Source organism: Malania oleifera, chromosome 7 (genome assembly GCF_029873635.1).
Source record: "Malania oleifera isolate guangnan ecotype guangnan chromosome 7, ASM2987363v1, whole genome shotgun sequence".
Lineage (NCBI taxonomy): Eukaryota > Viridiplantae > Streptophyta > Magnoliopsida > Santalales > Ximeniaceae > Malania > Malania oleifera.
Genome location: NC_080423.1, coordinates 21,620,173 through 21,648,155, shown reverse-complemented (window position 1 = coordinate 21,648,155; position 27,983 = coordinate 21,620,173). Strand labels below are relative to the sequence as shown.

The window sequence follows — 27,983 nt, the reverse complement described above, 5'->3', positions numbered from 1 at the left end:
GCCAAATACCAGTACTACAACTATTGCTATTGAACATATAATCTAAACTAAAGCATTACAGAAACTAATAATGAAAGACAGTAATAAAGAACATTACAAGAATTTACGAGGTTCGGTACATAATTACCTACGTTCTCGGGCGCCGGTGATCAATCCACTATTTCTAGAAAAATTACAACTTGGACAAATTTCAAATTACTAATAGTAATTAGAATTACCTTAGAGTACAAATACTATTTGTAACTCTACAAATTTGAGGTGTGATTACAAATGGTGAGAGAAACTCTTTATATAACTTCAACCTAAAGTTCAATAAACATTTCCCACCAATGTGGGACAAAAATCCAACAATTTTGATCATAGTGAAATTTGGAAATAGTTATTCTTCATTTATTTTTGGTTGTGAATAAAAAAATTTTCATATTGCTATTTGATTTATTGTAAAAACACATTTTTTTTAAAAAAAATTATCAAAATGTTATATTATAACTATTTTACTTTTAAAAGAACATAAATTTAATTAATTAAAAATAACCTTACCCAATATTTAGTATATTGAAATCGAATAAAATAAAAATAAAATAATATAAAAAGTATCTGATAAATATATAAAATTATAATCAATTCAATTCTAGTCTAACAAGAAAAACAAATCATTAGAGTTTGAAGGTTGCCCACAAAACATTCAAGCGCTTAACCTATTGAAAAATGAAAGCAACTTGTTTGACAATTGATGACAAGTCAGGTGGGAACCACTGACCCATGCCACGTCAGCTCTTGTTCCACGTGACGAGGGTAGCAGAACAGCTGGAGCTTCGAAATGACAAAACTGCCGATGACGAGGCGGTGAGCTGGCGAACTGTCATTGCTGTTTCCGCCAGCCCATACGTGCAGCCCCACACTACAAGCGCCTAAACCCTATGAATTTATTAATAATAATTCTCAGTTGGGACTTGGGAGTTCGAAAGAAAGAAGAAAAACGTGAAAGTACGGAACCACCCCGCATCCCCTACCTAACGTAGCCCTGCGGCGCCCGCCAAGCAGCACGCCGCCGCCGCCAGTGGCAATTCTGCAATTTAACCAACAAATCCCCGAAAGGCCGAAACTTTGTTGCCCTTTATCTATTTAACGCACGAGCTGCACAGTCCCAGCTCTTCCCGTCCATGTCACACTCTCTTCTCACACTCCGAACACTTAGCATTTTCCGGTGATTTTTCTTTCGGAATTCGGGAATTGGTTGAAATTCTGTATTGGTTTACTGCGTAATTTTGTGCCTTTTGTGAGGAATTTGCAGTTGTTGGAGCTCGATTGCATCAGTGATGCCGCCTCCGATTCTCTCGTTGACTTTGCCGTCCGAAACTGGTCGGGTTCTCAGCATCCAATCTCACACAGTTCAGGTAATGGACTATTTTCATTTATTTTTCGGTTGTCAATGGAAAAGGAAAAAACGGAAAAAGAAAAGAAAAGAAAAGAAATGAATTTCTAAGTCTTAACATTTTTTCTTTGGGTTTTCAGGTAAATGAAAAATGTCTTATTTGTGTTGGCCGAATAAAGAGTCAAGGTCGTTATTGAGTTGATTAAATCGTGTTACTTGTCTTTATTTTTTTGCTGATCTAATTAAGTATTTTGCTTAATTGTTGGTATTTGCATGTAACTGGCAGGATATGCTTGCTTTTATTGTTTTTTCATGGATGTGATTTAGAAAATTATTATGAAACATAAGGGGTGAGTCTTAATTTCTTTTGCTGCACTGCGGAACCTCACTTCCAAGGCAATGCTGATTTAAGGTGCTTTTGCCTTTGGGCTTTGGGTGATTTGTCTTGGTGAATGGTTGGGGGCTGAAGTTAAATGATTGGGGTAAGGGTTGTGCACGTTTGAGAAAGCAGCATTTTTTATGGCAGGGTGTGCACGATAGCTGGAGTTCTGTGGTTGTTACTATTCTATTCTTTATAGTACATGCAATGCGGAGCATGATGGGCCATTTTTAACGATTCTATGGAAATGAAATAACACGAAACAGAATGTGTTAGATTACCACTTCACCTAAAAGTTGAAAGTTGTTAGATTGCCTGCCAACTATGTATATCTTGCTATTGAAGAATACTCCTCATGTGTGAGCCCACCTTCGCATCTGGAGAGGCAAATAGATGAGCTTGAATAAGTTCAGAAACACAAACTAAACAAGGTACCTCATAACAGATTTCTTTGCTATTAGACATAAATTACAATAGTATGATTATAAAAATTATCATTGAAAAAATAAATTACTAACAACTTGAACAAGATAAAAACCAGAAAAGAACAGAAGATTGAAATTGATATACAAAAGGAAAAATGAAAGAAAATAAGAAAAAGTAGAGAAAAATAAAAAGAAAAGTAGTTTTAGTGCTGCAACAATCCTGTAGCGGCCATAGTGGCCCTATGGTGGCGCTGCTATGATTGTGATTTTTATTTTCCCAGTGCTATAATAGTGCTAGCATGGTTGCAGTCTTTGGGACCCCAGAAAATGTTTACTGTTGCTGCCACTATTTAAAATATTATATGCTCTCAAACCTCTTTAGAGGTATCAAGGTGAATGCACATCTCAGCAATTTGGGCTTCATTGAATTCCACAACAAAATAAAAATTTGAGCATCTTGTTCCCCCTTATACTTTTTTGCTTCATCCTCTTTGTGGGGAAGATTGCTCAAATACCACTGCTTACCTTGACCAGTTAAGAATACCCCTACAGCAGTCCGTTGTAAATAATTACTACAACTTAATTTGCGTTAGTAATTTGTTGAGGACCATGACTCTAGTGTACTTTATATGAAACACAACTGAACTTTGTTGATACTGCAGAAAACAGCAAACTACACAGACCAATGAACATTAAAACAAGTCAAGGCAGCAGATAGCCTCTGTGAATATATCAAAAACAGGCTATGAGATGGCAGAACAGTTTATTAATATATCAAAAATAAGCCATGAGATAGCAGAACACTTCACAAATTAACTTGAAATAGCAAACAATGTGCTGTACACTGCAAAACAGGGCAGTCTTCACCATGAAGCAGCATGAACATTGCTGACAACAACTAACCTTAGGTATAACAGTACAGAGAGCTTCAGAACTCCAAACTAATCCAGATTGGCAGCCAATAAACCAAAAAGCAACCAACAGCAGCAGAAAAAACACAGCAAGTTACAATAGAGGCACCTTAAAATATACTGCTGGAAACAGGGTTTATGGCCTAGCTTTGGTCTTCAAACCATAGAAACAGCAGCACCACCACTCTGTGACAGGAGGCAACCCAAACCAGTGGAGAAACCATACTCTTCAGACTACTGTGCTGACATCAGCATTGATGGCTGCTGTCATCAGCAACTGAGGAGAGTTTAGAAAACCTTTTCCAGCAATCTGCTGATGATTATGGCAACTGAGGAGAATTCAGCAACTGGTGTCAGCATTGATGGCTGCTGGCATCGGCATCCCCCTTTTTATTCATCCTTGCAGGCTGATGTGTTGAGTAGGATGGTGGAAAGAGCTTTGGAGAGGGGGTTGGTTAAAGGTCTAGAAGTAGGGAGAGAGGGAGTGGTAGTTTCCCCTATTTAGCTTGCTGATGATACCATTTTTTCCCCTGATGACAATAGCCCTTCTTGAGGAGAATTTTGGGTATTCTTCAAATTTTTGAGAGGGTGTTTGACCTTAAAATAAATATGGGGAAGAGTGGTTTAGCAGCTTTGAATGTGCTTGTGGAATGTGTCGAGGAATGGGCTACTGAAGTGGGCTGTGGCATTCTGGATTAGCCAATGACTTAGGGGTTCCTTTGGGGGGAAATCCTAGAGCTACGAATGTTTGGAATCCAGTAGTGGAAAGGGTGATGAAAAGACTAGACAGTTGGAAGGCGGGCTCCTTTCTCTCTAGGGGGAGGAATAACCCTATTCAGGCTTGTCTTTCTACTTTCTAGCATTCCATTATATTTCCTGTCTGTTCTTAAGATTCCCATAGGGATTGATAGCAGGCTTGAGAGAATTATGAGACTGGTGTGGGTATTGCTGGGACCACTTAATTAGCTGGGGTGAGGTTTGTAGGTTGAAGAGGAGGGAGGTCTAGGTCTAGAGATGTTGGTGCCTAAAACCACGGCCCTTTTAGCTAAATAGCTATGATGCTTCTTTCTAGAACAATCGTCTCTTTGGCATATAGTAATAAGAAGCAAATGTGTGTTGGTATGACAATGGATAGGATACCAATGTTAATTTAAGATGTTCTCTGGAGCGTCCGTGGAGCACAATATCTTAGATTTATCTTTCTTTCGTCCCTCACATCTGTTTTTGGAAAGACCCTTGGCTGGGCAATGCCTCCTTATCCACCTCTTTCCATCGTCTCTTTCAACTGAGTTTCGAGCAAAATAGAGTCATCATTCTTTGTTGGGGATTTGAGTAGACCATTGGTTTCGTGTAGTCTCCATTTTAGGATACCTCTTACCAATAGGGAGTTTCTGGAGTTGTCTTCTTTGTTTTCTCCATTTAATGGGAGTAATCTTTCTTTGGGGAGGGATGTTTGTTCTTGGTCTTTGGATCAGTCAGGAGTCTATTCTTTCTAATTTTTTTTAAGTTCTTGGTTCAATCCAATTCGTCTTTCCCACTCTATCATATCATCTGAAAGGCCATGGCTCTCCCAAAAATTAAGGCTTTCACTTGGTTTGTTGTGCTTAATAAAATTAGTGCTAATAACTTGCTGCAAATCAGGAGACTGGAGGCTCTCTCTCCCGGTGTGTTTGTGTGCTGTTAAAAAAATTCCGAGACAGATTCTTATCTTCTTTGCACTGTGAGCTTTCTTGGATGATTTGGAATCTGCTTTTTGGCATTCAGGAGAGAGCTGGGTATGCTGTTCTTTGGTGGGAGAATTGTTAGCTATTTCTTTTGCAGGCTTTGGAAGAAAGAAGGAAAGAGCAGTTCTATGGAAGTGTGGAATGCTTGCAGTTTTATGAGGGTTATGGTTGGAGCATAATGCATGAATATTCACTGGGAATAAATTAAATTGCACGATGGTTTGGGATAAAATTCATTATTTGGTCTCACTGTGGTGCGTTGAATTGGATTTTTCAGAGGAACTAGGTCCCAGGAATCACAAAGAGATTGAGGAACCTATTAGCTTGTTGATCTTCTCTTTTTTGTTATTTTTTAGTTGTTTTTTTCTGTATAGTTCTAGGCCTTTTACAGGAGATGTCTCATTCTTCCTCATGTAAATTTTCTTCCTATTAATGAAAATTTCTTTTGCTATGAAAAAAAAACTAATGAAAATGAAGAAAAGGTGAAGAAAATAGATGAGAAATGTAAAACTAGCTCCCTTACTTTATGGAAGTGACTAATAAATGTCCTGAAGTGCCGTTCAAAATTCAAATGTTGAGATTAACTGTGTAAGAGGAATCTAATGTGTTTGTTGCTAAGCAGATTTATATTTGTTGTTATCTTTGTATCTTGCTAAAATCATTGTATGAACTGTTACGCAATTTGTCATAGTTATCTCTTAAACTATGCAGATTATGCGGATAATTAATCGTTCCATGCTTGTATAATTTATTCTCATGTGTTAGTGTGCATGAACTTGCTCAATCACTAGAAGATATTTCCAACTCCTCTCTTGGGTTGAGACACAAGGAATGTGCAAGTGACTTAAATAGAAATTGGAATGTGCCTCTGCAACTCCTCTCTTCCTGGTTATTTAGTGATATTACTGTATATTAGTGAGCATGAGCTAGTGAGGGTACAATGGTCATTATGATATTGTAAATAGTAAGGGAGACCTGTGCTCGGTTTTCCAATTTTACTGAACTGTGTTAACATGTGGTCCTGAGACCTAAAATCCTAGAGAGCTGCCATCACTGCCAGACCAATTCAGCAGTAGCCAGAAAATCCTTGGACGAAGCTGCTGGATCAGAACCATAAAATCCCTTGTGTTTTTGGAAAACCAAGACCATAATTGCCCATCGACAAAGCCGATGGTCAAAGGCTGGTGGCTCCATGGCCATGCAGTGGCTTGTGGGGCTTCATAAAAGCCTATTTTTGCTCCAAGTTGACTTGTCATGCTTTTGAATCCTCATGTGGACCATGATATCAAGTTGGTGGCCATTGTCTTTAGCCCAAAGTGCCATCCTTTTTAGTTGTTCACTAATGGTCAAGTTGGTGTACTCCGTTAATAAGTGTCTGGTACCATTGGAAGCTGTCATTTTGTTTGCTAGATCATTTGAAGTTGATTGTCATTTTGTTTAGGAGAAACTTGTGCAGAAGTTGATTGCAACTGCTCTTGACATCTGAATACCAGTTGCTGATTTGTTTGCTAAACCTTTGGGGGGGGGGGGGGGTGCTTGGGTTCAATTCATTTGTAACAAGCTAGGGGCATATGATATCTATTCTCTAGCTTGAGGGGGTGTGTTAAGAAAGTGAAATAATGTAAGGTCATTGAATTGATTTAGGTGTCAAGTGCTAAAAAGCAAAATTGTTTTCATATGCTAGCATTATTTTTACGAGAGCTCCATTTATTTATTTTTATTTTTCTTTGCATGGCCTCTTTGTAAAATTCATGATTCAAAAGATTGAAGTGTGCCTTAAAAGAGGGCATCGAGCATTTATCCACCTCCTTTACTGTTAATGTAGTTTTAGGTATAAGCTGTTTGTGATATGTTATATTTTTGCTTAATGTCATTGTTTTCTTCTACTTTCTCTTAGGGATATGTCGGAAATAAATCAGCTGTCTTTCCTCTTCAATTATTGGGCTATGATGTGGATCCAATCAATTCAGTGCAGTTCTCAAACCACACAGGCAAGCTTATATCACTTCTCTCATACAGTCTGTCTGATGCCTGATATATGGAGCAAGGTCATTTGTCAACCTGTATGTTTTTGGGCATGAAACCATAGTGCAATATGTAGTATAAATCGTGTTTTAATCAAACCTAAAAAATGTGCAGGTTACCCAAGTTTTAAAGGGCAAGTTTTGAATGGACAGCAACTATGGGACTTAATAGAAGGCCTTGAAGCAAATGACTTATTATATTACACTCATTTATTGACAGGTGTGTTTTATATATACATTTTAAACTTTTTTGTTCTTTTATCTTTAAAATAATTTGGCCTTGGTAGCTGTCTCTCTTGATGGTTATCATGCACAATTGAACATTCAACGTACAATCATCTACTGACAGATAATATACTTGATGTTTTTTCTCTTTATCTTTTAAAATAAATTGTGTCATGTGCCATGCAAGCTTTGAAAAGTGAAGTTCCAGAGAGCTCCAGAGAGCTCTATGTTATGTGCCTGAGTTGTGCTTTGCATGGAAGTAACTTTTCTATAAATCACTGAAGGAACAAAGCATAGAAAATTTGATGTTGAGGGAGCTATGTTTGACATATATATTTGGAACACATTGCTGTTTATTTTCCCATCTTTTTTTAGACATTGAACAACTTTATGTTAGTCTTGGTAAATTCTTACCTGAAGGAGTGCTGAGGATGTCTAATCGTGGGGTTAGTGTGGGCAATTGGGTAGCTTTGGCAAATCCTCACCTGAACAAGTGCTAGGATGTATTCTCCATTCTTTTCTTTTTCCAGTTTTGTCGTCTTTTCATCTTTTCTTTTTTTTCCTCGGCTGTATATGAAACAATTTTATTGTCAATTTGAGATAGAGATCACACTAGTACCCACCAACCCATTACCATGAAACTCCCCAAAAAATATCAAGATGTCTTCTTGCAAGACCTCCCAATTCTCCTGAAAAATGACCATCATGAAACCATCAGGACCAGGTTCTTTCTCCTTAGCCTCGCTAAACTCAAAACACTGTTTCTTTAATTTCTTCAGCCTCGAAAGGTTTCTCAAGCCACTAAGATGAACTCACCTCCATGTAGCTCTAGAGGCCCTCCACCATCAATGTGTTTGGGAACTTCTTTTGTAACTGTTGTTTGTAAATTAATAATATCAGTCCTAACATGAGAGTGTCCCCCACCACATTTCATATATCTACTCCAACTCCTTGATAAAACCTTCCTCCTCCCAAAGGCCATCGTATGACATGCCTTGGAATTGCAGTTCCCCTCCTTTACCCACTTCACTCTCGCTTTTTGGCACCAATTCATGTCCTCTCTCAATTAGAGCACCTCTAACTCATTGCAAAGAGTAGACCTCCTTGCCCTTTCCCCCTTATCTAACATACCGACTTCAGCATATCTTACCCTATTTTAGAAAAAAATCGTGTTCGTTTTTAATATTCCTAAGGATCTCTGTATCCTAATGTTTCAACTTCATCTTGACATATTTTAATTTTTTCATCAATTTAAATCCTTCCCACTCTCGAACACACCACCAATCTTTCACACACTCCTGAAAGGAGGGGCCCATCAACCACATGTTCTCAAAATGGAAAGGGGTGGGACCCTTTTGCATGGGGTTGGATTCTAGGAGCATAGGGTAATGGTTACATGAAGGTCTAGCAAAGGAATAGTTGGGATTTATTTGAGACACATTTTAGACACTGCTTGTGGCTAATGAAACTCCTAGATAAGTTAAAGGCCATTGCAAAATCCTGCGAACCATAAGAGCACACCTAGTAATCACCTTTGGACTTGAGATATAGCAACTAAATCATAAACAAATTGATCTTAAACCCCAAAACAAACTCAAAAGTACTATGAAATAGTAAAATATTACCACAGAAGTCCTATCATATAATAGAAACGAAATATCGTCATCAACAAATTGCAAATGGATATGTGATACAACCATGGAATCTCTTCGTAATACAAAACCCTCTTCACAAATCTCTCAATCACCCAACTTGATACGTCCATGAACAAAATGAACAGAAAAAGAGATGGTGAATCAAATTTTCTCACACCCCTAGGAGTTGAAAACAAAGTATTAGGTAATCAAATAATAACAACAAAAAAAATCCATAAGAAAAACAACCGCGAATCGAACCTCTCCTTTGAGAGCTAGATCCCTTCTCGTCAAAGACTCTATCTGAAAAATTCCAACTCACCATATCATAAGCCTTCTCAAAGTCAAGCTTCAAACCTATGCCTTTCTTCTTACTCCCAACTTCCTCCACAACCTCATAGGAACATCCAAAATAAATGTCATGCGAACAACGCCTGATTGAGATCTAGAAATAGTACCTCCTATCATGGTTTCACCTCCCTATGTTTGTTTTTAAGGACCTTAGCAATAATCTTATACACTCGTGGTCAAGTTAATAGGTTGAAATCATTGACCATAACAAAACAATTCTTTATGAGAACTAAAGTAAATTTAGTTCATTTTGTACAATTCATCTTGTTAATGTATAACTCTTAAAAAATACATATTGTACAAATTGTAAAAGCATAGAAGAGGGGAACAAGGGAGGTAAGATTGTAGGTAGACTGAACGCGATGTTCTCTTAGTATGAAGGCTCACTCAACGTCTTCATTTGATTCTGCGAGCATGGTTGGTCTGACGTCTCTCCTCTTGAACCCTATTTTTTCTCATTCCCCATTGATACAATAATCAAGAAAGAGAAACCTAGCACTGTTAAACCAACATCAATCGAGCTTTTTTTCCTTTCATTTACTAGAAAACCCTTATGACTCCCAATAGAACATCCTAGCAGTTCTTCGAATTCCCTTCCAGCAAATCATCCTTGGCCTTTAGAGAGCAATTGAATTATCATTTTTTGGCTGTCGGAGATCCATTGTTCGCAAGTTTGAGTCTTCGGAGCGTTTGGTGAGCATGGTTTTTGGCTTCACAACTCTGGTTCTTCGGAGATTGTATTGTAGAATGGGGGAGACCCATTGCTTAGAAAAAACTGTTTGAGTGGGGAGGACATTCCTCACGTTGGGCCAATTTGTGCTAATTGTTTCAAGCTTTCAGCCTTCAGAATTTCGGAGTTTGTAAGGAGAAAATTCTTTCATATTTTACTAAACAAAGAGGAATTTTTCTGGATTGTTAAGTTATTGGGGGTGACTTGCGAAGGAAATCAAGGTGTTGACGAGCTTTCTTGATGAGGCTTATGCCTAAAAGGTGAAGGATCGTGGGTCTTGATCAATTTGTGATCCAATGATAAAGGGAGATTCCTTCGAGTAGAAAAAGGGGATTGCAAGAGTAAATTGAAGCATTATTTGTGTTTCTAAGAGTAAGAACAGTGAAGGATGGAGGAATCTCTTCGGAGCTCTACTGCAGTTTTCAATTGAACACAACATGGCGATTGTCTTTAGATGTTTAGACGATGGGTTCTTGAACATAATAAGACACAAGAGGTTAATGAAGGAGCAAAGTTGGGGCTCGAGGTAGCTGGAGTTGCGATCCTTTGTAGAAGTCATTGGCGACATGCCGATGAGGGGAAGGAAGGATTTGGGAAGGAATGATGGAGTATCTCATGATTTCATGAAATATTTTCTAACTTTCCTACCTATACAAAATTTTACATATGCTTCCAAATATAATATTGGGTGCGGGAGAAGGAACTTAGGGTTTATTACTAGTGGGCCTCTTATAGCCACTAAATGGGTAATTAAAGGGAAAGAGGATAGTGGGCCAAGCCTTATCCAAAGGGGTGTTGGGTCTATCTTAGAAGATAAGAAAACAAAGATTTGTATCCACATTCGAGAGAATACTGGAAAAAAACAGTAAGGAAAATATTGAGATAAGAACGGTGGAAGAAAATGCAGAAATCTGCCTAGAGGTGAAGGATTCTAGTGAGCATCTTAAAGGATAAACTTAGCTTCCCAAAGACTTGGGTATGAAATCAAAGGAGAGGGGGGGGGGGGAGAAGGTTGAATTAGCTGAAGGGGAAGTATAGATTACAGATGATTTATCTAGGCACCAAGCTAGTTTAGAGGATCTGGTACAACAATCAACATACCAGAAGGAGGGCAGCTCTTATGAAATTGACACAAGTTGCAGCAAAGGGCTGCATTCAGTTGTATATGAAGATTACCAAAATTGACAAGTTCAGTGAGGATGAGAGGTGCTTAGATGCAGATGATGATCTAAGTAGTTTTTGTGATTCTGAGTCTAGCTTATTAGTTGAGAAGTGAGTTAGACATGGGTGGAGTAGACCACTGGGAAGAACTTGTTGGAGATTTGGGTTTTAACAAAAGAGTGCACGAGGTATTACTTAGTAAGAAGCAACCACATACACCTCAACTTGCACACGTAGAGAGTTCTTTATTGTTCTCAAGGATATTGGGCAAGGGTTAGATAGTTCTATTAAGCACAAGTTTGATCAAAGTACAACTTTGATTGATGAGGGGTATATTTCCCTTGCTCCTAAGCTTATTCTTATTAAGGTGGATGTTAGTGGTAGTCCTTCAAGTGTTGGGAGGGGAAATGACAAGGAGACAACTGTTCCAATGGGCGATATGAATTCTTTAAAACCTGGAAAAGGTATTTTTCCTATTCCTGTTAAGTCCTCAATTTTTGATGATTCTTTATGCCACAATGAGGGAACTAATGGGGGGAGTGACTTTGGTGTTGGCTGATGGGTTAGTGAGAGGGACTATAGAGACCTACAGGAATTGAGGTTAAATTGGGGCCGAGTCCAAAAACTTAGGAGAGGAAAAAAAATGGGTGGAAAAAGAATTAAAAAAATTGATTTCTGCCTTCAATTATAGGGGAGGGATGGGGACAGGGAAATAGGGTAAGTGCATTAGATAATGAAGATTATTAGTTGGAATGTTAGGGGTCTAGGAGATGTAAGGAAGAGAAGTCTGATTAGGGAGGTTTTGTTAAGGAATTCGCCCGATTTGTACTAATCCAGGAGACTAAGTTTGAGTTAATATACGCGGAGGTAGTTAGAGGGATTTGGCAGGTGACATTCTAGTGTTGTGGGACACTCATTCTATTACCAGAGTGGACAATTTAGTGGGGTTTTTCTCATTTTATGTTTTGCTTGATATTAGAGATAGGGGTCAATGATGGATTTCCTATGTGTACCGTTCTTCTAGGCCTGCTCTTAGTGGGGAAATTTTGGGATGAGTTATGTTTTGTTTTTGGTTTATGCTCACCTAAGTGGGTTGTGGGTGGTGATTTTGACACAATCAGGTTTCCTCAAGAAAAGGAGCGTGGTAGGGTTAATGCCTCTAGGCAAAAGTTTGATTTGGTTATTAGGGAGTGTGGGTTGAGAGATCTTCGTTTTGGGCAAGGAGGTGGCTAGTAGAATCGATAGGTTCTTGTTTTCCAATGACTAGGATGAGGAGTTTCATAATCTTTCTCAAGTAGTATTACCTAGACCCACTTTTAATCATTTTCCTGTCCTGTTGGAATCTCGAAAAGTGCCTTGAGGTCCCACCCCTTTTAGGTTCAAGAATATGTGGTTAGAGCATGTCTCCTTTTAGAACTTGGTTAGGAACTCTTGGAATGAGGATGTGGAAAGGGGTTGGGAGGGAAGAATTCTCTAGCGGGAACCACCAAAGCGATTTAGCCAAAAGAGTTGTGTTTTCAGACACCAAGTTTCCAATACCCAAACCACCTCTTGTATAAACTGACCCACAACTCCCCAACTTACCAAACGATCCCTACAACCCCCTACCCCGACCACAAGAGCCCCTCATTATCTTCTCAATCTTGCTTGTGACCCATATTAGAATCTTTAAATTAAAAGAAAGTATAAAGGGATACTAGAAAGACAAGCCCGGATGAGCGTGATTCTACCACTGAGAGAAAAAAAGCACCTTTCCACCCATCCAGTCTCGTAGAAACCCTTTCCACAATAGGAACCCAAAAGGTGATAGATTTATGGTTAGTCCCCCAAAGGAACCCCTAGATAGAATAGCAGCCAATTCAAACACTACAACCACCTCTGTAGACAACTCCCTAACACTCTCAATAGGCATATTGATAGCCACAATACCGCTCTTTCCCATATTAATCTTAAGGCCTAGAAACATGGAGGCCCAAAATATTCATAAAATATGGTCAATGATCCTCTTAAAGAAGACAATATCATTGGTGAACTGAAGGTGCAGCACCTTGACCCCTCTCTCCCCACTTCCAATCCTTGCGCTAAACCTCTATCCACTGCCTTGTCCGCCATCCTACTCAAAATATCAGTCAATAAAACAAACAAAAATGGGGAAAGAGGGTCACCTTGCTAATCCTTCTCATAGCCTTAAACCAAGAATTAGTGAGTCCATTTACTAAAACTGAGAAGCTCACATTATGGAAACAGCCTCTAATCCAACAGTGCCATGTCTCACTAAACCCCTTCTCCACAAAATCTTATCTAGGAAATTCCAATTCACTCTATCATAAGCTTTCCGGAAATCCAACTTATAAATAAGTCGAGGATATTCGAAAATTTCATAGGAATTTAATGATAGGGGGACTGATGAGCTCTTCTCTCTCCTAGGTTTGTTAGATTCTTTTTTGTATTCTTGTGCTGGAGATATTATTCAGTGTTTGGATGATTCTCGTGTTTTTTTTCATGTCAATTTTTTATTCTCTAAACCAACCTTCCCATTCTTTTTGTCTTGCTAATGGAGTGTGGAGGGCTAGCATTCCTTCAAAGATAAATCCCTTTTTATGGGTTCCCATTCTTAATAGAGTTAACAACAAAAGTTTGTTGCAATTTCATAGAGCATACATGGCCCTCTCCCTTGATGTGTATGTTTTGTGTTATGCTAGTAGCGATGATATCCTGATTTACTTCTTTGTTTCTTTGGCTTGGTATTTATGAAATGAGTTTTTTTTTTTTATTATTATTTTTATTATTGTTATTATTATTATTTTTTTTAATTTTTTATTTTAAACTGTGTTGAAATTTGTCAATCTTTGACGATTTATTCTTGATTGATTTTTGTTGGCTTTGGGAGACAAAAGAAAGTGAAAGGTTTTATGGTGGTATGCAGTTTTTGCAGCTATATGGTTAATATTGTTGGAGGGGAATTCTTGAATTTTTTTATGATTGTGCTTCATCTATAGACCTGATTTGGGACAATGATGTTTTTTTTTGGCTTCCTTAGTGAGTGTTCACTACCATGTTTTTTTTAGTATGGGTTTTTTTATGATATTCAGCATGATTGTTTGGCTCTGTTAATTTTTGTTTTTGTTTTTATAATAGAAAGCTTCTGTTTTTGATTTTTTTTTTTATATGTGACGATTTCTTACACTCTTTCTACAATATTCTTTCTTAATGATTTTCTTTTTTTCCTAACAGAATTTTTTTTTTTATGCAAAATTGAACTTGCATATTTGTTGCAATACTTTATTTGAACTTTTTATGTCTAAATTAGTTATATTTGCATAATAACTTATATTTCAATGATTAGTTTCATTTATTCTAAATGCATATGAATTATTATGTTACAAATTTGTGCCTTATAAACCACGTACCTATCAATGATGTATGTTATATATAATATTTTAGTTCTACACCTTGCATTATTATCTTTATTTAGTCGTCCCAAAGTTTCATAAAAAAATCCATGCATTACTATTGATTTCGATCATTTTTTCTTAAAAAAAATAGAAAACATCAATATATTTCTTTATTTTTTTAGCCTCATAATTTAGTCGAAAATGAAATTTAAAACCTTGCACTTATAATGACCTGATGTTTTTAGCTGGATTTGGGAAAAAAGCTCGAGTTTCATTTTGCTTATTTTTGGTTAAGTACTCACACAAACAATTCATAAGATGTCGAACTGCGTTCTTTTTCTTTTGAACTACATGTGCCTACTATTTTTTGTAAATTCATTGTAGGTTCATTATTTGTGATCTCATTTAAACTGAATTAGCTTCAACCATGTGAAAGAGTTTAGCATGCACTTGGAAGCTTGTTCCCACTGCAAAATTTGCCGTCAACTCAAGTGAAAAGCTTTGTCAACATGTCAATAGACATTTTCTCATCATACTATTGCATGCCTTCCTATATTTTTCATTTTAGATGCAGTTCCCTCTCATTAATTCTTTATTTGGAAATCTTCATGTTCACGTACTGGTGGCTTAAACAAACTGATTTATTGGCAGGTTATATTGGTTCAGTGTCTTTCTCGGAAACTGTATTGAAAGTAGTCAACAAGCTACGCTCCATTAATCCCAAACTTACATATGGTGAGGAAATCATTGAATATTGAGAATTTGTCATGCTTTAAAATTCAGCTTTTCTTTCTCTGTTTATTTTTTTCCTCTGCTTAATATGTATTGTCTTTCCTTTCCTTTCCTTTCCTTTTTCTACCCAGCAGGCGATTTTGTACAACCTAGCTATTTTTTTTTTTCTTACTGTGAAAGCTTGATATACATTGTTGGCCTACGACCTAACAAGTTAAGCTTTTAGGTAAAGTGGTTTCTGACATGGTGTTAGAGGTGATCACCAGGAGGTCGTGGGCTCTAGTTTAGTTGCCTGCATTTATTGTGTTGTGTTTAAAAATTATTGTATTCCTTGTAATGGGTGTTATTTATCATATGTTTATCTCTCCATGTGCTGTTGGGCTGCACATGTAGGGGAGTGTTAAAACTTGATATACCTTGTTGGCCTACAACCTAACAGCTTAAGCTTTTAGGTAAAGTGGTATTGTAACACTTACATTAGCTAGGGGTGTGCCTTGACCCACCCAATGGTAATGGATAAACATACAAGCATCTTAGCACATCAAAATAATCCTGATTATTTTCACTTAAAAGAAAAATATGGAGATCAGTTAATTAGTAAATACATAAGAACATTCTGTGACTGGATCAGATAATGGTAAGATTGAAAGCATGTTTACCTTTAACAGTGTTACTAACTCTTTTATTATTATTGCTAATCTGGGGGAGAGAGGGGGCAAGAAAGATGAACATATGAAAAATGGGGTGGGGAGAGAGAGAGGTCATCTCTTTTACTCACTGTTGTGTTTATGCAAAGCATGATTGTGACATTACAATAATAACATCCTTTCCTAATTACTTATTAATAAACTACTTTTCTATCTAAAGTTACTTACTCATGTGTGCCTAACTTGCTAGAAGTATATTTTTCAGTCAAATTTCATTAATGTAAAATAAACCAAATCACTTCCTAGGTTGCCCCTTTCATGTATAAGTTATAGAAGACAAATACTTGTCTGAGCTTTCTCTCTCCCAGTTCTCTCTCTCCGGCGGTTCCCATCTTCCTTGGAACATCAGCATCTCATTGCTCCCTGAAAAAGGCTTTTGGCACAATATGGACAGAAGGGTTTGAGGATAGATTTGGACATAATTCTCAAGACATGCTTGGGTGAAGGTATGAAGGAAAAACTTCGCAATGCTCTCCTCTCAACTCCTGTGAGACTGCAAGCATGGTGAGAGCCTTCTCATTCCTTTCTCCTAAATCCTACTCCATGAAACCTCCCTTTATCGATACCCTAGTCCAGAAACCAAATCCTAATAACAACAAAACCTCAGCCTTCAAACCTATTCCTCTTCTACTTCCAGAAGTTTCCTTCAGCCATCAGAAAACTCAAGCATCAGCCCCTTCCTCTTCCATTGGCAAGTCCTCCTTTGCAACCAGCGATCATTCTTTTTATCACCTGCAACTACCTTCTAAGCACTTTCCAGTATTTTCATCATCATCACTCACCCTTCGGACTCCAGAATATGTTAGAATTAGTGGGAGGGGATTGAGGCAGCAACCTAAGGAAGATGTTCGTGTGGGGAGGACATTCCTCTGTCAAGGTGGAATGAAAGGTCTTCTGTGCAAATCGTATAGGGCCACTGCTTTTCCAGATTTCAGAGTTTGTTGGGAGAAAGTTTTCTTTTATCTTGCTAAACAGAGAAATTCAGAAAGAAGAATTTCTCTGGATTATTAAGTCTTTGGGGGTGATCTGCGTAGGGAAGCAAGGAGTTGACGGCCTCAATCAATGAGGACTGTATTTCAAAGGCAAAGTGGCTTGGGTCTTGACCAAGCTGCATTCCAATGGTAAGGGGAGATTCCTTCATTTAGAGAAGGGGTTTATAGGAGGAAATCGTCACGTCCTGTGCGTCCCTGAGAGCAAGAACAGCAAAGGGTGGAGAAGCTTGTTTGAAGCCCTACTGAATCTTTCGTTTGAGCGTGGCGAATATCTCACTATCAGATGCACAGAATGTGGTTCCTTGAGCCTAATAGGCCAGGAAGGGCTGGTGACTAAGCGGAGCTGGGATTCGAGGCAGTGGAGAAACACATTTTTGTAGGGGTGGTCAGTATGCGATGGGGAGGAGAGAATTGGGAAGACATGATTTTAAATCCTGTGATATCAGGAATGAAATTATCACTTCCCTTGCCAGTCCAGTTTTTGAACCAGCTGCTAATTATAATTCTGGGCTCAGGTGCGGGTGGTCTGGGCCTGATCCTAGTGGCCCTGCTAGGTCAGTCACTAAATGGATCAGAAAAGATAAAGGGGGAAACAGGCCAAGTCCAGATCAACAGGGTGATGGGCCTTCTACAGAATACAAGAAACCAGTTTTGCTAACCCAAAGTCAAGTGAAAACTGGAAATTCTGGAAATGTAGATACTGAGGGCAGAAACGTGGTAGAGAATGGAGCATCTTTATTGGAAGTCAGTTCAGGAGAAGATGAATCCAGCAATATTAACCGGAAGGATTTACTACAAGAAAAATATGATTGAATTTATTAATGTTCCTATTTTGAGGGTAGGGGAGGAGAAGGGTGATAAAGTTAAAAGGGGATGCAGAGTTTTCAGTCATTAAACTCCCAAATAGTGACTGAAAAGACAAACAGGAATTTAATTTGACACAGCAGACAGATGATTTTTCCCATTCGGAACATCCCAGTATTCAGCAGAAATTGAAGAGACGCAAGCGGAAGGGGGTGTGAGTATGCTTTTTCGTATTATGGCATGAGGGAGAGCTGAGTATGTCCATCTTCAGTGAAAGACCTTTAGCCATTTCATTCGTAGGCTTTGGTAGAAGGAAGGATAGTGCAGTTTTCTGGAGGTGCAGTTTTTTTCCTGTTTTGTGGGGAATATGGATGGAATGTAATGCTCAGATATTTTCTGGGAGAAACTTAAATTGGATGCTGGTTTAGGGAAAAATTCAGTACTTGGCCTCACTGGGGTGTGTTAGTTATGGATTTTTCAGAAGGGGGGGGGGGGGGGGGGAAGCTTTCAGGAGTTTCAAAGAGATTGGACGAACACATTGACTCGATGATCTCTTCTCTTTTTGTTTGTTTTTATTTGTTTATTTCTAGAATGTCCTAGTTTTGCTCGGGAGATATGTCATTCTCTCTTTTGTAAATTCCTTATCTCTTAATGAAATCTTCTTTGTTATAAAAAGAAAAGTGAAGATGAGGCAAACTCAGATTTAGAAGACGACCTAAGTAGCTTTTGCGATTCTGACAACGGTTTGCTTGTTGACCAGTTTAGAGGTGAGTTAGATATGGGAGAAGAAGAAAAATAGGCAAAAATTTCAAGAGGTCTTTGTTTATATGGAAGGGAGAGAGAAATATTTACTGTGTGAGATTCCCTTTCATGGAATACGACATATAGGATGAGAGAGTTCTCTAATGTCCTTTGACACCGGACAAGGGTTGGAAGATTTTGCTAAGCACAACTCAGACCAAAATATAGCTTTGTTTGAAGGGGAGTAATTGTCCCTTGTTCTTGAGCCTATTCCTAATAGGGTTGACATTATTTCTATTCAATTGAGAAGGGTAATGATGAAGAGACAGCAATTCCTTCGGATGATCAGAATTATTCAGAAGCTAGAAAAGTTATTCTTCTTGATCTTGTTCAATCCTCTTCTCATTTGGCTGCTTTATGCCATAAAGAGGGATTTTCTGGGGCTAGTGCTTTGATTTTGGTCTAGGGGATAGTGAGAGGGACTATAAAGATCCAAATGAACTTTTGAAGGACATAGGTTTGAAATTAGTGAGTCCCATTGAAGTTAAGGTTGAGTCCTAAAACTTGTAAGCAAGGAAAAAAGGAGGTGTAAAAAAAATTAAAGAATTTGGTTTCTTCCATCAACTATAGGGGCTGTAAGGGTACCAGGAAGGGGGGCAAATGTGTTAGATAATGAGGATTATAGGTTGAAACATTAGGGGGCCTAGGAAATGTTAGGAAGAGAAGTTTATTTAGGGAGGTCAGAATTCTCCTGATATTGTGTTAAACCAGGAGACTAAGCTTGACTTAGTTGATGGGGAGGATGTAAGAAGGATTTGGGAAGGACGTAGTAAGGATTGGGTTTATGTACCCTTTCGGTGGTCTACAAGAGGCATCCTTGTGTTGTGGGATACTTGTTCTATCACAAGAGTGGATAATCTAGTGAGACTTTTTTCTCTTATTGTCCTCCTACAAGTTAGAGACAAGGGTTAGTGGTGGGTTTCCTCTATGTATGGTCCTTCTAGACCGATTCTTAAGGGTCTTTTTGGGATGATCTTTATTTTGTCTCTGGCTTTTGTTCGCCTAGGTGGATTATTGGTGGTGATTTTAATGTGGTGAAGTTCCCATGGGAGACAAAAAAAAGGGGGGGGGGGGGGTGCCAGGGCTATTGGCACTATGTAGAAGTTTGATTTGGTTTTAGGGAGTGTGGTTTGAGGGACCTTTTGTTGGGCAATGTTAATTTTATATGGTTGGTGGGGGAGCTAAGGAGGTGGCTAGTAGAATTGACAAGTTCTTGCAAACAAATGAGTGGGAGGAGGTGTTCCCTAATCTCTCCCAAGGCATGCTATCTAGATCCACCTTTGATCATTTTCCCATCTTATTGGAATCAAGGAAGGTGCGCTCCTCTTAGGTTTGAAATTATGTGGTCGGATGATGATGACTCCTAGACTTCGATATGGAATTCTTGGTCTAAGGTTGTGGAAAGGGGGTTGGGAGGGGTTTAGGTTGATTAAAAAGTTGAAATAAAAACTAAAAGAATGGAATATGAAGGTGTTTGGAGATATTAGGATTAAAAAATTGGCATTTTAGGTGAATTGGAAAAGATAGATAGAAAGGAAGAAAACATTATTCTTTCAAGGGAGAAGGAGGTTAGAAGGGTTTCTTTGAAGAATGAGTCGAAAGATTTGATTTTCAAGGAAACGAGGAGTTTGAAGTAGAAGACGAAGTTTAAATGGGTAAGAGAGGGCAATTGTAATTCTAGATTTTTCTTAGGACAGCCAGTGGGAAAGTGAAAAAGAATTTGATTAGGGGATTGGAAGTGGATAGAGGGGTTATTATCTCGGATACTAGTAGGATTGCCTCTGAGATAGCTAATTTCACTCACAACTTGTTTTCTGAGGAGGATGAGAGTAGATCGATGGTGGAAGGGTTGGAGTGGGATCTTCTGTCTGTTGACAAAATAGTTTGGTTAGAGAGACCTTTTGAGGAAGCGAAAGCTAGATCTACAGTTTTGGGAATGGAGAGGGATAAAGCTCTTGGGCTGGGTGGTTTTAAGTTATCTTTTTTGTCAAGATTGATGGCCCGCTAGTGAAGAATGACTTGATGAAGTTTTTCAATGAATTTTACAGGAATGGGGTTTTAAGTAAGAGTGTTAATTCTGCCTTCATTACTTTGGTACCAAAGAAAAGTAGGTTGATTAAGATTTATGAATATAGGCCCATTAGTTTAGTATTTAGTGTTTATATAATGACCAAAGTACCGACTAATAGGTTGAGTGGGGTGCTTGACAAGACTATTTTTAAGGCCTAAAGTGCTTTTGTTTGTTTGGGGGGAGGGGGGGCGAGGGGAGACAAATTTTGGATGCTATTTTGGTTGCAAATTTACCTATTGAGGACATTAGGAGGAGGAAGAAGAAGGGCTTCATCTTTAAGCTGGATTTTGAAAAGGCTTATTGAAATTAGGATAGCTTCCCAAGAGGGGGGTGAATTGGGATTTTAAAAACTTTCTTTTAATTCCTTTTAAGAATACTTCACTTCTTTTATTGTTTAATCAATTCTTTGACTTGTTTGTTTAATTTGTCAAACACACAATAACTTGGTTTCTTTTATACAATCAACAACACAACTAATTAAACATCCAATCTTCAACCAAACTATCCAAACCAATCAAACACAATTGGAAAGCAAAACAACCAAGTCAAGATTAAGATAACTGCATCACTATTTAGATTGATGAAAGCATTCAAGATTCAGTACTCTTGGAATATAAACACACTCCAATCAATATCAAACTTTAAACAATTTAACTTTCTGTTTTTGTTTGGTTTGCAGCCCTGTAGTGAATTTGAATCAAACCCTGTATTAATGAATTTGCTTCTTCAATATGATGTTCAATATAAAATCCAATCACTCTTTCCAAATATTTAGAATTCAAATAAACTCTTGGTAAATTTATCTTTGGGTGTTTAACCAAGTAACGTACTCTCGTATGGTTTCCGTAAAGTAAGGTTTAACCAACGTACTCCCTTTCGGTTTCCGCAATCCCAAATCAAAATTGAACCTTAAGTTTATTTAACTTCCAAATTACGTAGTTTGTATGTTTATCAATTAAACAATCCACGCAATTGTATATGTACTGAAAGTAAAGAGTAAGGGAAAGAGAGAGGAACACAAGATTTTACGAGGTTTGGCTTCAACACAGCCTACGTCCTCGCCCTTGGCAAACCACCAAAGGAGTCTACATCCTCGCCCTTGGCAAACCACCAAAGGGTTCCACTATCGCAGTTCCTTTACCGGGCGGAACAAAACCTTTACACACTCCTTCAGTTGGTTAGAGTTCACCTCTCCAAACGATGTCCCCTCGTTCGGTCACTCCTTAATTAGGCTAGAGCCCGCCTTTCTAAGCAATATCCCTTTACTTAGCCAACGATCCGAACACCTCGAACCATCCAAGAACTACAAAAGATACAACCAATAGATGTGTACAAAGAGTGCTCACATAAAGAGCTGATTAGTACAATTTACAAACTAATATACTTTAAAGTAAATAACAATATGGAATTTTAACTTGAAGCTCAAGGAAGTATATCATCGATTAATTCTTTTAATGATTGAAAGATTTAGAATTTGTAGCACAATTCCGGTGGAAGAAGATCAGCAAAAACTCAGTTGAATTCATGCCCAATATGTGAGCTTGAGAGCCTTTGAATGATGAGAACAATTGAGTGAGTATTGAGTGCTGATTTTGTTCTTGGTTCTTAGTTCATTCAATGATCTTTGAGACTTATTTATAGACTTGAAAAAGTATGTTACTTGATCCCCAAGTGACTTGGAGTATTCCTTAAGTTTTCATAACATTTAGATTTAAAAAATTAATTTTCAGAATTTTCCCGTTGGAGGTCAAGATTTAAATTTTCGTAGGGTCAGCTGGCTGACCAGGCGACTAGGAGGTTGTTTATATAGGGTCAGCCGACTGGACAAGCAACTGGGTGCTTTCTGTCTCCCAAAAATTAGTTCTGTTAACTAGTCAGTCGGTTGACTAAACCAGTTCATTCTGGTCAGCCAACTGACCAGACAACTTTACTGTGTTGCTGACAGCTTTGACCCCCCTTCTGTATTTTGGTCATAACTTTTTTTATATAGCTCCAAATTTAATTTTCTTGGTGTCAAAAGAAAGCTAAGAGAAAATCCTACAACTTGCATGTTGAACACTTTTTAAAATAATGAGTTTTTGATAGAGAAAAATGCTCATCAATACGGATGTAGAAAAATTAACAGAATTTGGAAAAATCCCATTTTAGTGCTTTTCATTCCAAAAACAATTTTAACCTTTTTGAAACAACTTTTGACCTTATAAAAATATTTTCCAAGTATGTTAAAAGGTATTTAGGTCCAAGTAATTAATCTTAAGAGCTTCATGCATCCATATTGAATTTACTTGAAGTACTTACATGAAATTTCCTTAAAATTCTAAATCCTTCATCTCTTGAAGTCTTCATGCATGTCCATGCTTTGAGTCCATCATTTCTTCAAGCTTTCATATCAAGTTCATCCTCTCATAGTCATCAAGCTTTAATATATCAACCATTCCTTTAAGTATTCTTTAAGCTTCATATGATCATGTTCCTTTGTGAGTATTTGACCTTGCTTTCACATATATGAGATCTGAAATATCATCACTTAATCAAATATGTTAAGTTCCACTTGTTTGTTAGCATCAAAATAGGATGTTAAGCCTTGTAAGGCCAACACTTATGATAGATTGAGTTGGAGCTTTTTGGATAAGATTTTTATGAGTAAAGGTATAGGGAGAGACGGCGAAGGTGGATAAAAGGATGTATGTCTAACATGTTTTACTCGGTGATAGTGAATGGCGAGCCTCAATCTTGGTTTAGGGTTATGAGGGGGATTAGACAAGGGGATCCTCTTTTTTTTTTTTTTGTTTTTTGTTTTTTGTTTTTTTGTTTTAGTGGCTGGTTGATAGGGCAATAGATAGAGGGTTTAGTGAAAGGTTTGGAAGTGGGGAGGGAGGATTTTACGGTCTCACACCTTTAGTTTCCTGACGGTACTCTCATTTTCTTGGAGGATCACAAGCCTTCTTTTTGAATACATTGGGGCTTCTCCATATTTTTGAAAGGATTTCAAGGCTTAAGATTAATATAGGGAAGAGTGGTATCGCGGCAATGAATGTGCCTGTAGAGCATGCTAGAGAGTTGTCTTTGGAGGTAAGGTGCGTCGAGTTGGAGTTTCTGTTGCCTTATCTAGGGGTTCCTTTTTCTTTCTTTTTTTTTTTGGGGGGGGGGGGGAGGGGGTTGGGTTTAAATCATAGGTCATTTAGTTTTTGGGATCCCGTGGTTAAGAGAGTGCAGGGGAGCCCTTTTTCCCTTGGGAGGCAGGATTACTATAATCCAGGTTTGTCTTTCTAGTATCCCATTGTATTTTCTTCGTATTTTTAAAATTCTAGTGGGTGTTGCCAGTAAGATTGAGAGAATTATGTGAGATTTTATTTGGTCAAGGGTAGCACGTTTTAGGGATCATTGGTGTGTTGGGAGGTAGTTTGTGGACCTAAAACAGGAGGGAAGTTCGGGTCGTGGAAAGTTGGTGTCTAAAAACATGACGCTCTTGTCCAAATGGCTTTGGCAGTTCCTTCAGAGGATTCTTCTTCGTGGCATAAAGTTATTAAAAGCAAGTTTGGACTTTACGGGACTGGGTGGGATACCAATTTGGGTTTTAGATGTTCTTCAAAAAGTCCATGGAAATCTATTTCTTAGATTTATCGTCTCTTTATTCCATTACTAAATTTGGAAAGACCTTTGGTTGGGGAATATTGTTTTCCACACCTCTTTTCCTTGCCTATCTCAATTGAGCTTAGGAAAAAATGATCCCATTTCCTCTTTTCTTGTTGATCCAGATTATCCTCTACCTTCTTGGATTTTTCATTTTAGAAGATCCTTGAACAATAGGGAAACAAATGAGTTATCTTCGTTGTTGGTCTTGTTGAATAATTGTTGGGTGTCCTCAGAAGTTGATAGTCAATCTTGGTTGTTGGCTCCTTCAGGGGTCTATTCTTGCAAATCTCTTTGTGAATTCTTGATTAGCACCGACTTTTCCTTTCCACTCTACAAAACTATTTGGAAGGCCAAAATCCCCCATCAAATCAAAGATTTTATTTGGTTCATTGTTCTTAATTTGATAAATACTAATAACCTGCTGCAGATTAGGGGGCCTTTAAAGGCCCTTCCTCCAAATATATGGGTGCTTTGTTTTAACTGCTTAGAATCTGCTCTGCATCTTTTCTTGCATTGTAATTTTGCATGGAAGGTTTGGAACAAGTTATACAGTTATTTTGGAGAAAGTTGGGTTTGTCCAGGGACAGTGGAGGAGTTTATGGCAATTATTTTTGTTGGGTTTGGTAAGAAGAAGGAAGGGAAAACACTCTCCGGTTAGTGCTTTACTTGCAGTATTTTGTGGTTTGTGGAAGGAATGAAACTCACATATATTTTCAGGGAAGAAATTAGTGTTTTTGTTGGCATGGGAAAAGATTTATTTTCTAGCTTCTTTGTGGTGTGTGGGTAATGATAATTCAAGGGGATATGCTTTTCGGATATTCAGCGGGATTGGCATTCTCTGTTGATTTCCTTGGGCTGTTTTTTACACTTTCGGTTTTCTTATTTTTTTTTTGCCTGAGGTTTCCCAGACTTTGTTAAGGAGATGTCTCTTCTTCTGATTGTACATTCTTATTCTATCTAATGAATTTCCTTTGCTAGCAAAAAAAGAAAAAAAACTTGCTACAAATATAACTTACTTGAGGAATCCCAAAGATTTGGGGAACAGATCTTATTGGTCCTTTGATCTTGATAAGTAACCTAAAAATAATGTTGTGCATAAAACGTTCTGAAATAAGATGACAATCAATCAGTCCAGATACCTATATGATGTGTTTGGCTTCTAATGAAAGAAATGAACACTCTTTTCTTCATTGTCTGGTGGTCAGACAGCTTTGGTGTAATAATTTTATATTTGTTGGTGAGATGTGGGCGTTTCCTTGTGCTGTGTATGTTTTTTTGATGCAGTTCTGTGGCTTCAGTGAAAGTAGGAAAGAGGAAATGCTGTGGCAATGTGCTTGGTTTGTCTTTTTTCTTTTTTTTTTTTTGGAGCAGGGTGGGGATTTTGTGTATGGATACGGAATCTTTAAAGGTCTAGCTATGCCTTTCCTACTTTATGTGGAACAGAGTGGTTTTTCACTTTTTCTTTCTTCTCTCTGGGCTTTGGATTCTAGTATGTTTTTGGGGTATCCTTTGACTGATCTCTGAATGTTTTGGGGCAGGTATTTTATAACTGTTTTTTTCTAACTGTTGGGCATCTTGTTGTCTGGCATTTGAACTTCTCTTTCAATAAATTTCCTTTTCTATCTTTGAAAAAAAAAAAAAACAATAAACTCCAACATGCTTCACTTTCTCTCTCATGGAGCACTGAATTTTAGATATTATGAACAACTCGATTACTGCATCAAACTCATAGATTGATGATATTTGAACTCAATTTCTTCTAACACATAGTAGTTAAAGTCACGGGGTGAGGCATGCGCCTCAAGAAGGCGAGGTACACATTTATTATAACTTTGTGCAATGCCTTATATAATAGATACTTGATCTATGTTATTAGCAGTAATACTTGAATTTAAAAATACCAAAATATTCAATACAAAAACATGAATGCATCGAAATTATGACTACCAAGTACCAAGTACCAGTAAATTCCAGAAATAAGAAGAAATAGTCAACGTTCTTCCAGATTCCAGTCTCGAGAAACAACTAAATAAGCAGATATAAGCCATGTTAATTATGTTCATGTTGTAAATTCCAGAAAATTGCAACAGAAATAAGCAGCAGCCAGCAGGAAACAAAAAACAAATAAACATCATCATCCAGGGAAAATAAATGCATCAGCATTCAGCAATTCTAGAAAAGGCAGCAAAGTATATTTCCAACAAAACAGAAGAAAGCAAAAGAAAAATAAAAGTCTCAGACGCAGAGGCCGAGGCACATGACTGCTCTGAAATCTGGCTAAGAGCAGGCAGACTGGTCTGAATGTCTGGTTTTGGTGCAAATTGTAAACACTGCTCTGAACTCACTCAAATACTCAACAGGCAGAAGAAGAAGAAAAGAAGGAAGAAAAAAATACGTCAAGGAGATGAAAGAACCTGGTCTGAAATCTGAATGTCTGATTTGCTTGATAACTGAAGATAAAGAAAATCGCAAGTTGTGTGATGTACCTTTGAGCCTCCGACGGTAGAATCTGATTGAGTTTGAAATTAGAATAAGAAGAAGGAGAAGAAGTAGAAGAACAGATGACCTGGTTGAAGAAGAAGAAGGGGGAGGAGGAGAAGGGCATTGCCCAGTGCTCCTAGTAAAAGGTACAAAAGATTTAAAAAAAAAAAAAAAATGGTAATCCTACAACGTCTACATGTTTATGTGGCATGCCTTTCTGCACCTCTCAGCTCGCTGCACCTCACAGCACCTCATAGAGGTTGCCTTGCGTGAGGCCCTTTGAAATGCTAAGTTCTCGTCCCTCTGCACTGCCCCAAGGCGTACCTTTGAGAACTATGTTCTAACACAAGCTTCAACCACACAAACTCACAGATAGTTTGCACTGCCACTTCGTACTTTTGAGTGATGTCAACATCCTGCCGCAACAATTTGCTTCTTATTCAAGAACAAGGTTTCCTTGGTCAACAATGCAGCATCTAATAGTAGGCTTCCCTTCATGGAGATCCAGCGCAGTTGGCATCAATGCATTCCTTAATCCTCAAGCTTAGAATGACAATGGTTTTGAAACCAGAAACCATGGCATGACTTGCCTTTGAGATACCTCAAATGTGCCCAATGGTATCCTAGTGCCCAGTCCATGAAGCCTCCAAGAATGTACTTACAACACTTACTGCAATGGCAATGTCCAGCATTGTGTCAATTTAATAATCAAACCATGGTCTTAAATTTCCATGAAATTCCCTCTTGATTTTTATTTTGATCACCCTCGAAATCAAAATGGTAGTCAATTTATCTCTTGCATAATTTCTAGTGAAATTTCAACTAATCATCCGAAATTTGTCAAAAAGTCGAAATTTTAGTGAAACTTGTCGGAAATTTTATTATAGAATGAAATTTCATTGAAATTCAAATGTGAAATTTAGATGCAAAGTAAAATTTCTCTCTTAATTTATCTTATTTTTATTGAAACAAAAGATTGTTGCAAGGGCTTTTGAAACTATTAAATCTTGATAGGCATTGTTGGCCCACAACCTAACAACTTAAGCTTATAGGTAAAGTGGTAATGTAACATGGTATCAGAGCTGGTTACCAGAAGGTCCTGGGTTTGTTGCTCATGCTCATTGTGTGGTGTTTAACAAATTATTGTCTACCCTCTAATGGGTGTTATTTATCGTTTGTACATCTCATGTGCTTTCAGGGTGCTTGTGCAGGGCAGTGTTAAAGCTTGATATACATTGTTGGCTCACAACCTAATGGTTTAAGCTTTTAGGTAAAGTGGTAATCTAATAAAAATTATACAAAATTGAACTTACAACAATTTTTTTATTTAGTTAGCCATTCATGTCTAAAATATCATGATTTGTATATTAAATTCTGTTGAAATGATTTATGAATTTCACTTATATTAACTGAATATGTTCAATG

The 27,983-nt window shown here is 37.7% G+C and overlaps 1 protein-coding gene across 3 annotated transcripts in view; it reads left to right on the top strand.

The window, feature by feature from the left end:
- Positions 1-936: 936 nt before the first annotated feature.
- Positions 937-27,983, top strand: part of LOC131159452 (pyridoxal kinase) — a 100,960-nt gene continuing 73,913 nt past the window's right edge. For all 3 annotated transcript variants that reach the window (XM_058114378.1, XM_058114376.1, XM_058114375.1), the window contains exons 1-5: positions 937-1,207; positions 1,295-1,397; positions 6,712-6,805; positions 6,954-7,058; positions 14,986-15,069. In XM_058114378.1, the coding sequence (XP_057970361.1) occupies positions 1,164-1,207; positions 1,295-1,397; positions 6,712-6,805; positions 6,954-7,058; positions 14,986-15,069 (430 nt within the window). In that variant the 5' untranslated portion in view covers positions 937-1,163. The remainder of the gene's footprint in view (positions 1,208-1,294; positions 1,398-6,711; positions 6,806-6,953; positions 7,059-14,985; positions 15,070-27,983) is intronic.